The 11,367-nt window shown below is 41.0% G+C and overlaps 1 protein-coding gene across 1 annotated transcript in view; it reads right to left on the reverse strand.

Moving 5' to 3' along the window:
• The window catches only part of Mct1 (Monocarboxylate transporter 1), a 53,605-nt gene extending 46,527 nt beyond the window's left edge, over window positions 1–7,078 (reverse strand). Inside the window, exon 1 of the mRNA XM_080273955.1 lies at window positions 6,694–7,078. Coding sequence (XP_080130081.1) covers window positions 6,694–6,892 — 199 coding nt within the window. The 5' untranslated portion in view covers window positions 6,893–7,078. The remainder of the gene's footprint in view (window positions 1–6,693) is intronic.
• Between the last annotated feature and the right edge of the window lie 4,289 nt (window positions 7,079–11,367).

An 11,367-nucleotide genomic window follows, 5' to 3' on the forward strand; every position in this document is an offset into this window, starting at 1 on the left:
TACTTTAACTTGACCAAGATTTTTGTCCTTTTGCAGCTTATTATGAGCAAGTCTCTCGTCTAGTTGTAGCATTTTCTCACATATTATGAGTGGCCTTGTGCGGCCCAACCTAAGTCTCTAGCCCAACCCGGCCCGGCCTGGCCCGACCGTAACGCTTTTGAGACGCTTATATCTCAGCAACCACAGGGCCGATCACTGAGTGGTTTGCACCATATGATGCCCAATTCTTTAGGACTTGTTTTGACAGGTTTCATCACACCCCGGCGGTGCACGTGGTATGTGACACGTGCCAAGTGCAGCATGTCGAAAATGTTCAAAAGAGAACCACAGGCCAGACAGTTTGTCGTAAAGGCATGAAACTTGGTAGGTAGACAGCCATCATATAATCTAGGCAGCCTCGGGGTGTAAGGCCACATTTCAATGCTTTCGGATTTAAATGGCCTAACTCGTACCTCGCCGACAAGTCATTTTACTGGGGTTAACCTGTTCCAGCTCAGCACGCAAGATGGAGAGATAGCAATTTTAGGTCAAGTTAGAGTACAAAGAGTATATATGGGAAACTATCACCATCTCCAACAACCACAAATACCTCTGCCACCACCACAACTACCACTATCCACCTCTACCACAACTACCACCACCACCACCACCATAACTTAGCTACCAAGACCACCACCACCAGGCCAGAAGTGTTTATCATTCTAGTCACATGTTTGTTTATATCTGGGGTCAGTCACGTGGTCGCACTGAGGGAGGGAATGAGGCTGCACTGGTGGGAGGATGGAAGGTTAGGAAGGATGGATGGAAGGTTAGGAAGGAAGGAAAGAAGGAAGGAGGGAAGCAAGGAGGGCTTGAAAAGAGAGGAACGTGAAGGAAGGAGGGGATGTAGATGAGGAAGGTGAAGCAATGAATGAGTGAATCAAAGAAGGAAGAGAAGGAGTGCAGGAAGGAGGGAAAGTGAAAAAAAAAATGTAAACAGCTGTGAAGGAAACTCTACTAGTGCATGGAAATGAGGGAAGCTGTTGAAGAAAGAGAGAGAGAGAGAGAGAGAGAGAGAGAGAGAGAGAGAGAGAGAGAGAGAATTAGCCTGTACCGGGTATGTGCACTGTTAGTTGTGTGTGTGTGTGTGTGTGTGTGTGTGTGTGTGTGTGTGTGTGCGCGGTGTGTGTGCACGCGAGGTCAGACTATAACCCTACAGAGCTTATTGACCTAAATCGCAATCTCTCTCTCTCTCTCTCTCTCTCTCTCTCTCTCTCTCTCTCTCTCTCTCTCTCTCCATCATACTACCTCTATTTCTACTGTGTGAATGATAGTAGCCCTCTTCCTATTCTCCCTCTCTCTCTCTCTCTCTCTCTCTCTCTCTCTCTCTCTCTCTCTCTCTCTCTCTCTCTCTCTCTCTCATCCTCAAGTCTTACAAGGTCAACCATTTAGCATTCAAAATATACTTGTACCTTTACGCAGGTAAGATTAACAGACTACACATTATGGTATATCTCTCCCTCCCTCCCTCTCTGTCTGTCTGTCTGTCTGTCTGTCTCTCTCATAATTAGTAAGGTGTACAAACAAGGGATTATCTTTCTTATCACTCTCATTGACCCATACACTCTGACCTAATTACACACACACACACACACACACACACACACCATCAGTATGTATGTATGTACGTATGAATGTATGCGTATATATGTATGTACCAGTATATATGTATGTACCGGGTATGTAAGCATGTGTGTATGTATGCATATGTGTATCTATGTACGGTATGTTTGTTTATCAGTAGCACCGTATCACCACACACACACACACACACACACACACACACACACACACACACACACACACAGGTAACACCAATATAACACCTTTATTTTTAACATCTTTACTACTACGTGAGAATATTTTTTTTCTTTACTGCCATCTCTCGACAATTTTATTTCTCTTAGGATATACAGGTATTGTTATTGTTATTATTATTATTAGTAGTAGTAGTAGAAGCAGCAGTAGTATTCTTTCTTTTTGCTATATCATCATCATCATCATTAGTAGTAGCAATAGTACTACTGTCGTTATCACCACTGTTATTATTATTATTATTACCGGTATTATTATTATTATTATTATTATCATCATCATCATCACCATCCACCGTACCTTCACTACCTCCACACTGATCAATTCCTCTCACTACCACCAACTCTTGCCTAAGGGTTAATCTAAGGTAGTATCGAATTACTCAGCAGATATCATTGTTCTGTCACTCAAGCGGTAAAGAAGCCATGTGTTGGAATACTGTAAAAGCATGACAACAACACTCTCGATATACTAGTGTAAATATAGTATACTGATTACTACAGAACGTATTACTTTATTATTATTACTATTATTATCATCATTAGTGGTAGCAGTAGTAGTAGAAGAAAATGATGTGGTGGTGGTGGTGGGGGGGGTAGTAGTAGTAGTAGCATCATAACAGACGTTTCTTTACAGAATACATAACATCGTCCATCTTTCTTTACAGTTCCGTTGAATCCTTTAAAATTCAAATTGGAGTGAATGAAAACATTTGAATCACGTAAAACCCAGCGGTCGGTTCTTTCACAGTACCTCACATAAACATCCAAAATACCAATGTTTACAGTCGTCCATTTTAAATTTAAACTGGATTGGATGAAGATATTTTGTTCTTGTATAAGCCTATAAGAAGGTTGTTTATGTCGCCGAGTTCAAGTGTTATCTTGACTGATAAAGCTGACACCTGCAGCCTTAGACACACGCACGGACTCGATAAACTTACACACACACACACACACACACACACACACACCAGAACACACAGAGGCTTGACACTGATCCCTAGGCAACACTTTGATTTTCCCACCATCATCGCTTTTAACGAGGGAGATTTTTTTCACAAACAGCTAATAAACACTGATATCAATTGTACACGAACACATTCAAACGCATCCCAAAACAACACAGGCTTAGTTAATAAAGGTAAAGGTGGGGGTATACGCCATGATGCCCTTAGCCGGGGTTCTCATCTCCTTAACACAGGCCTTGAGTCTCTTACAAGTTATTCACTGGATACAAGGCCACTGCAGCATCCAAGCTACCCTAGTTACCTCCCATACATGTTACCCTATCAATTCACAATGGATAGATGGACACCTCAGTCGTGTGATGCCAGCTGCCCGCACCAGGATTCCAACCCTGATGCTAATATGCCGGGGTCAACTCATGTTTTTAATCTTAATCATGTACACAATACACACTCACATCAGCTATACACATACACACCTCCAAGACAAATCCCTTCACAACACCAACACTTCCGCCACAAACAAAAGACGATCCTGAATCCTACACAAGGAGGCTTGACACCGATTTCCCCCGGACTGACTTACACTTCCTCTTCACCTTGACTTCCCTCCACATATTACTTCTTGTTTAGGAGCAAACACGTTCTCTCTCTCTCTCTCTCTCCTTCTCCACTCTGAGCTACAGGGGCCCGAGGCTAGGCTACCGTCTAGAGGGTTTGAGTCATTTTCAAATCTTAAATATGAAGGGTAACAAACGGTAGGAACCTACGAGTTGCGCGAGTATGTGCCGATAGGCGAAGGGGGATACGCTAAGCACCCTCCCTACCAGATTGTAAATATTATCAGCTATATTCTTTTACGTGATATCCAACAATTTCAACCGTGATTTGTGCTAATACTATGAAAATTATTTATGCCGTTACTTTAAGTTTCCTCGTAGCTTAAAACTCTGAAGTGGCCAATTAGACTATCGCAATCGTAATTACATTAACACTATTGCAATCGTAATTACACCAAGACTATCGCAATCGTAATTACACCAAGACTATCGCAATCGTAATTACATCTAGACTATCGCAATCGTAATTACATCAAGACTATCGCAATAGTAATTACACCCAGACTACCGCAATCGTAATTACACCAAGACTATCGCAATCGTATTTACATCAAGACTATCGCAATCGTAATTACATCAAGACTATCGCAATCGTAATTACATCAAGAATATCGCAATCGTAATTACAAGACTATCGCAATCGTAATTACATTAACACTATTGCAATCGTAATTACACCAAGACTATCGCAATCGTAATTACATCGACTATCGCAATCGTAATTACATCAAGACTATCATAATTGTAGTACAACCAAATTTGTAGCACTTAGATGATTTACTGAGCTTCAAGGCACATGATTAACATTTTAAAACGTGAATGGAGTGTTCGATATTACCGGTAACTTTTTTCTAGGTCACTGCCTAATTTGTGGTGTAAAATGTTTAATAATAATACTACTACTAATAATAATAGAACCGGTAACAACAATAATAATAATAATAATAATAAATGATTTTGTTTGGGAGTGTTAAGAAATGAAGCAGAGGAGGAGGTGGGGGAGAGGCAGAAACAGGAAGACAAAGGGGTGAGGCAGGAACAGGAAGAGGAGAATCACGACAAAAAATGAAATCTCTCTCTCTCTCTCTCTCTCTATGTATCTGTGGGTATGTATGCAAGTGTGTGTGTGTGTGTGTGTGTGTGTGTGTGTGTGTGTGTGTGTGTGTGTGTGTGTGTGTGTGTGTGTGTGTGTGTGCTACGCATGACCACACACTGAAGGACACATGGGGAGGGAAAAGGGTAGGGCAACAGGAGGGAGGGAGGGAGTGAAGATGGGGAGATAGGGGAAAGGGAGTTGGGGGAAGGGATGGGTGAAGGGAAGGAAAAGGGGGAAGAAGGAACAGGAGGGGAGGAAAAGAAGAAAGAAAGGGGGAAGGGAAGAAGGGGAGGAAATGTGAAAGGAGAAAGGGAGGAGGAAAGAAAAGGGGAGGAAGAGGGGAAAGGAAGTGAGGGAAGATGAGAGATGGGGAGGAAAAGGGAAGGACGAGAGGGGAAAGGTGAGAGGAGGATTATTGAAGGTTGAGGAAAGAAGGGACGAGAAATGAGAAATAAGGGAGAGAGAGAGACGAATGGGACGGTAATGGGAGAGGGCAGGGAGAGGAGAAGGAACACGAAGGAAAATGGAAAAAGGTTAAAAGGAAGGGGAGGGATTAATCTAGTACGGCAGGCAGGGAAGAGAAGGGATGGGAGGGGCAGAAGGCAGACACTGACTGTTAGGGGAGAAAAATGGAGGAGAAAGGGGAGATAGGAAGATGAGGATAAAGGGGCATCTGGCAATCCGTCTTCCTTCTTCAGTAAACATGTCAAAAGCTATCAGTTTGTTTTTCTTGTTACCATGGCAACGTCAGCCACCTCCATCAATATCAGTAACAATACTATCAATACTTGGAAATTATATACGTGGGTTATGGTGGGCTATACCCTAAAACATGAAATAATGATGATGATGGATTGATTTTCTTACGTCTTAGAAATAAGTACGGGTGAAAATTTTAAATTACATGTACCGTACGTACTGTAATGTGATGAACTTTTTAAATTTCGTGTATGTGATGTGATGAACTTTTTTTAAATTTCGTACCGAGTTACTGTAAACATTTTAAAATTCGTGTCATGATGAATATTTCGTTATGTGTGATGGTAGGAAATTTGGAAGACCTCCGACCGTGAGGTAAAAAAAAAAAAAAAAAAAAGCTAACGATTCAAAAAAAAAAAAAAAAAAAAAGGTTCCCGTCGTACTGAAAGGCTTGTGGAAAATATCTACGGCATAAATATCGATAATGGGACTGGACTATCGATATGAAAATGATACCTATGATGGGGCTGATGCCGCGAAGTTAAAAAGCGAGTGGCGTTTACCGTTTGCCTGTTATACCCGTAATTTCTTGGGTGATGTTCACGTTGACGGAGTGTACACTGACAGCACAAAATGAGATTAGGCAATACAATGATATAAAATAATTCAATAGTACAATACCACCACAACACAAAAATTATAACACGATGAACACTACAAAAAAGATAAATACTATAATAAAACTTACCTTGGGTGTATGAAGTACTGACTAAAGGTACCACGATTTATCATTAAACAAAGTACCGGTAGTAACTAAAAATACCACAATCATAACAGCAGGGAAAACTTTAACCACTCGGGATTTTCACATTAAGGGAAGTAATTTTAGTACAACATGCAACCCAAATAACAGCTTTTGACCTTAGACTACACAATGTACATAAAACAAACAAATTTTACTTATATTAGTATTTTAAGAAGCTGCCTGGACGCCCCGGGAGGCTTGTCTACTATTTCATCAACATAATCTAACACACTGAGGTGGTTTGGCCATGTGGAGAGGATGGAGGGTGAAAGACTGACGAAGAGAGTGTATGTGAGTGAGGTGGAGGGGGGAAGAGGGAGGGGGAGGCCGAGGATGAGATGGAGGGATGGGGTGGAGAGGTATATGAGAGAGGGGAGGTGTGAGTTGGGAACAGGGCAGTGAGATGGCAGGGGACAGGGCGACTTGGAGGCGATTTGTTTGTGGCCACCCCAAACGGGATTGAGGCGTCTGGCAATATATAGATAGATAATCTAACTAAACTAAATAACGCTGGAATCCCTCATTTCGTATCAGACCAAAACTTCTACCGTAACCTATGCTTCTCACAACCTGTAAAAAAAAACGCATTTGAATATATTTGGAAGTCCTGCGCCCGTGTGGCAAAATAATAAAAAAAAATTGACAGACTTACCAAGAACGTGTATCATGAAGGATGCAAACACTACCATCCATCCCCAGCCGCCATCGGGAGGAGTCGGCATGGTCTTGATCTGGGGTCCTCCTCCCTCTCTCCCTCCTCCTTCCCCCGCCCCCTCCTGCAGCTCCCTCTCCTCCCCGTCCTCCATCATCTCTCCTTTCCTCGGTTGTGTTTCGTGCTGGGGTACGGTCATGTCGTGCTAAGAGGGGATAATTTTCCTCTTTCGCACTTCTTCCCGAATGTGCTATTTGTCGGATCCTTTTGGAGGGAAAATGGGTTCAACTTGAGACCGCTTATGCTAATGTTACGTCACCCCGTTTTATCTTTGGATTTCCCTTTCTCTCTTCTCAACTATGCTGGGGGTTTTTATGTTTCTGGCGGGAAAAATTAGACCTGAGATGTTATACTTGTCACTCTCCCATTTCTAACTTCTCGGGACGTTAAGCAATTTTCAGTTCATGGGGAATGGAATCAGCTCTCGAATCGATTACATAAGTCAATTTCTGCTTATCTTCCTTGGAATATCAGATTAACCCACTTTCAGTTCATCAAGATAGCAGTCTTCGAAATCGAATAAAAAATATATCAATGATATCCCCATCTGTTCTATCTTCTGTAACTATTTACGACTTTTCAGGGCTTATTTTCCGTTTTTACTTTACTAATGATTAACGACGCAGAAAATATGGAAATCACAGTAGTTTGGAGGACGGCTGGCATTTATTTCAAGGTTTTGAAGGTCAAAGAAGTAGACTTGTATTCCTGCTGGTATCCTTTGCGGCAGAGGTCAGCATCTGTGAATGAAAACATTTGAAAATACCGTTATATAAAGAGCTGTAAATACTGCATCTTCTTTCCTTATTTCCGTTTCAATTCACTTTTTCAAAACCACTCTCACGAATTATACAGAACTCTGACCAATACTTTTTTCCACGCTTTTCAAACAGTTGGGTATTAATAGGTATCGTAGTAATTAATGTTCGTTCTAAGTAAAAAATGTTTCGTATTATTTTCAGTTAACTTTATAATGGCGCTTCTGTCTACGATTTTTTTGCTTTTTTTCCTGGATGTATTAAGTTCACCTGGTTATATAAAAATATTTTTACACCGGTACTTTTCAATATTTACAAGTACAAAAGATATCTTAATAATTAATGTTAATTTTGTTAATTTAATTCATTTAGTTGTTTTCTACAGCAAAATTTTCCACTACAAAACGCAATCTTACTTATGCTACTTACACAATGTTAAAACCATCTCTAGTCCTTTTTTCTATACTTTTTCACCAGCTAATTTTCCAGTGCAGAAGGCTTTATCTTGATAATTAAAGGCAGCTTCATCAAACTGTCACTTCAATGCGGGTACAAAAAAACTCACTCACAAACAGGTTCTTTCCCCCTTTACTTTCACCGCACCTGCATCCAAGTGGCCAAGGAGTGAGAGAAACTGGTAACCTTCTCGAGATAAGACGAAGGTAATCTCTTTTTTTCTTCAATTTTAATCACCAATAAACCCTTACTATTCGTACCAACCGATCAAATTATTAGTCAGACTTTCGAGTTCCGTGTTTCTAGGTGAATAAACACGATAAAAGTTACTTAAATTATCAGTTATATTTTCCAATGTAGTTTTATTGTCCAATATCCTTTTATTACGAGTTTCTTGCTGAAAAAAACACGATATAATTTGGTTTTATCAATGTTACACTTCACAATCGTTTACTGCCTTAATAAACAGGATAATGTTCAGCTGTACTCCAAATTTTAGCTTCCTGTAAAGTAGGCACCCTTTCGTGCAGATATTCCCAAATTTGTCAAAAATATTAATACAACTTTCATCCAAATGTCAAGATCACCACGAACTTCAATGGTACGTGGTGTACAGTATAATGCACGGCGGTTGCTAGGGGAAGAAAGAGAGTCCGTATATGGCTGGGAAGTTGAGTGAAATCATCTGCCATAAATATACACAGCTTCCAACCTCAATAGGTGGTAACTTCATTCATTTCCCCTCGATACTATCTTGTTATATTCCTTTTCCACTTCTTATTCTCATGTTTTCTTTGTTTTTCGGCTTGGCATTATCTTGTTTTTCTGCTTTTCGGTTTGGTACTCTTGTTTTTCGGTTTTCCTTTACTAAAAAAAAAAAAGTTTCAATAAACGCAGCGTGGCACCTCGTCCAAAACAGCTGATCAAGGGTAAACAATGACCTTCCTCTTTTTTTCTTTTCCTCAATTCTCTTTTGTTTTTTTCTCTCGCCGTGATCACTTTGTCATGAAGTTGGGCTATACATTTTCATTTTCTTTTCCCTCAGCTGTCATCTAAATGCGACGCGGGGACGGCTGTGAAAAAGGAAAAATAATATGATGCCGGTTGTGGGACGTGGGCCAAAAACTTCCTTATTTATATATTTCAGTGGAGAAGCCAGGAATGCCTCCACGTTCTCCTTGGGTTGGTGGGTCCTGGCCAACCCTAGCAAGGCCTCCTGCTATCTGTCCACCATCTAACTTGGCCACTCCTGCCAATTCCCGCTGTAGAAAATCGATGGCAATCTTGGCGTACGGAGTATCACACTTGTCAGGCCCGAATCAGCTGAGGGACCCAAGGCTGCTTGTCTTTCTATTTTACACTCTCCTGGTGCTCCAACGCTGTAATGAAGGATCTAAGTGGCTATAGATATCTTAGATGTGGTGAACCTGCAGTACCAGCCATCTTAGACAGTCACATGTCCAGCGGAAAAACAACTATCACTCCATCACAAAGGAAGATCTCGCTCCAAGCTCACCGAAATCTCTCCTTTTCCTTATTCATCCAGGCTTTTAGCTACGGCTATCGTAGCTGCTTAAGCGATGTAACCACTAAGGGGCCATGCACACACCACGTTTTTGTTGTGTAGGGAAAATGAACTAGGTAGCACATGGGTTTTGTATGAGGGAGAGAAGCGGGCGCACTCCCCTCACCACGACGGTCACAGACGCACTGAGGAGCCAAGCGGCTGCGGCGTTGCGCATCCTCACCTGAGTCACCTGGTGGCGCCACCACGGTCTTCTACCCAGCTCGATAGATTTTGTTATACTTGTCTTTGGTATTGCTACCATTTGGTAAGTAATTCTTATCCTTAAAACCATGATGGCATTGATATATGAAGTTTGCCGACAGTACCCCCAGGCCCCAGCTCCATAAATTGTTGGTCATTGTCCCTCAGAATCTCAAGAAGTTACCGGTTTTATTTTTTTTTTCCCCCCTATCGTGATAGTACGGTTATATGGAGATGTATCCTGTTATCATCCCTGTGTTTCGTTAAAGATTTACGATCGCTGACGTTGTAAAGTTCATTTGTTGCACCATTACATGTAGTCTTTGCCTTAACTTACTTCATTGCATCATCCCACCTCGTCCATAAAAAACGCGGAACCTCTAAACATTACACAGTATGCCTCAGTAACATTCCTCTTCTTGAATGAAATACTAACTTCATAAATCCATTTATAGGCATACTATATCCATCACTGCCATCCAAAACCTTCAGCCAAACAGCATCTTCCATGATCCACTACCAGACATCCACCCCAAAGAAACTACAGTACCCAGATACCTAGCCAGACTTCCCTTCTCACCGGCTCAAAAGAAGACTCTCACACAATCCACTGCACCCACATCACTGCAGCCTCCACACCACACCATACTTTATTACCTCATGCGCTTCACTATCATAACGGACCTTCACTTCACTATTCAGCTATAGATCTCTGGGAGCACCTAGTTGAAGTGTCCAGTGTCCTGCTGTCCACTGGGTTCACATCAGATGATCCTGATGCTTTATCAACAACAAATGACATTGACGTGATCATTATTATACTCAGTTTAATCATCAATATAACTTTTTCCTTCTCACAACACCATAATGTACAGTGCTTAACATATTTTTGAGCACTTAAAATGTCTGCTCTGAGATGCAAAACAGGGGGGGAAAAAATTACACATTCACTAACCCAAAATATATATTTCATACCAAATACCGCATTTCATACGGTATACATTGTATGATACACATAGTCATATATCTAAAACATCCTGCTTATATAATCTTGTATTTAGCACCATATACCGGTACAGTAAAAGATTCCTCTAATGTAACTGACACTAAAGTTGCCACTGTAATTATACCGTGTTGAGGCGTTACATCTTTTTACCCCATCAGAAAGGTAAGCGATTGGGGCCTGGTTAAAAAGTACAAATACTGAAGGTTAGATTGACTGGTTATTCATCCCTGAGTGGTATTACGTGAGCAATAAACCCCAACCACCTCAGATGAAAACCCCTTACACAATACATCCAGTTTCAAAGCACTCACAACAATTCATTAGTTACAGAGTCACCACTTGCCCTAAAAATTATCTGTATTGCATTATCACAGTACAACTCTCTCTCATAAGTATATAAAGTAATGAAGAGAAGAAGGAACCAAAAGTTAGAAGTCTGCAAAACTGTTCCCTCCAAGAAAAAACAAAAAGACCCAAATTCAAGGTCCGATCATTTTGAGATGCCTGAACAAACTGCATGCTTACAATCTGATATGAAGAACTCCACATTTCATGCCAGTACTAAAGACTGTAATGTCACTGATATGTTGTTCACAAGTGACTTAACCCTCTCATAGTGGAAACAC

Source organism: Coenobita brevimanus, chromosome 56 (assembly GCF_032717465.1).
Source record: "Coenobita brevimanus isolate Jiangsu-jjx chromosome 56, ASM3271746v2, whole genome shotgun sequence".
Classification (NCBI taxonomy): Eukaryota; Metazoa; Arthropoda; class Malacostraca; order Decapoda; family Coenobitidae; genus Coenobita; species Coenobita brevimanus.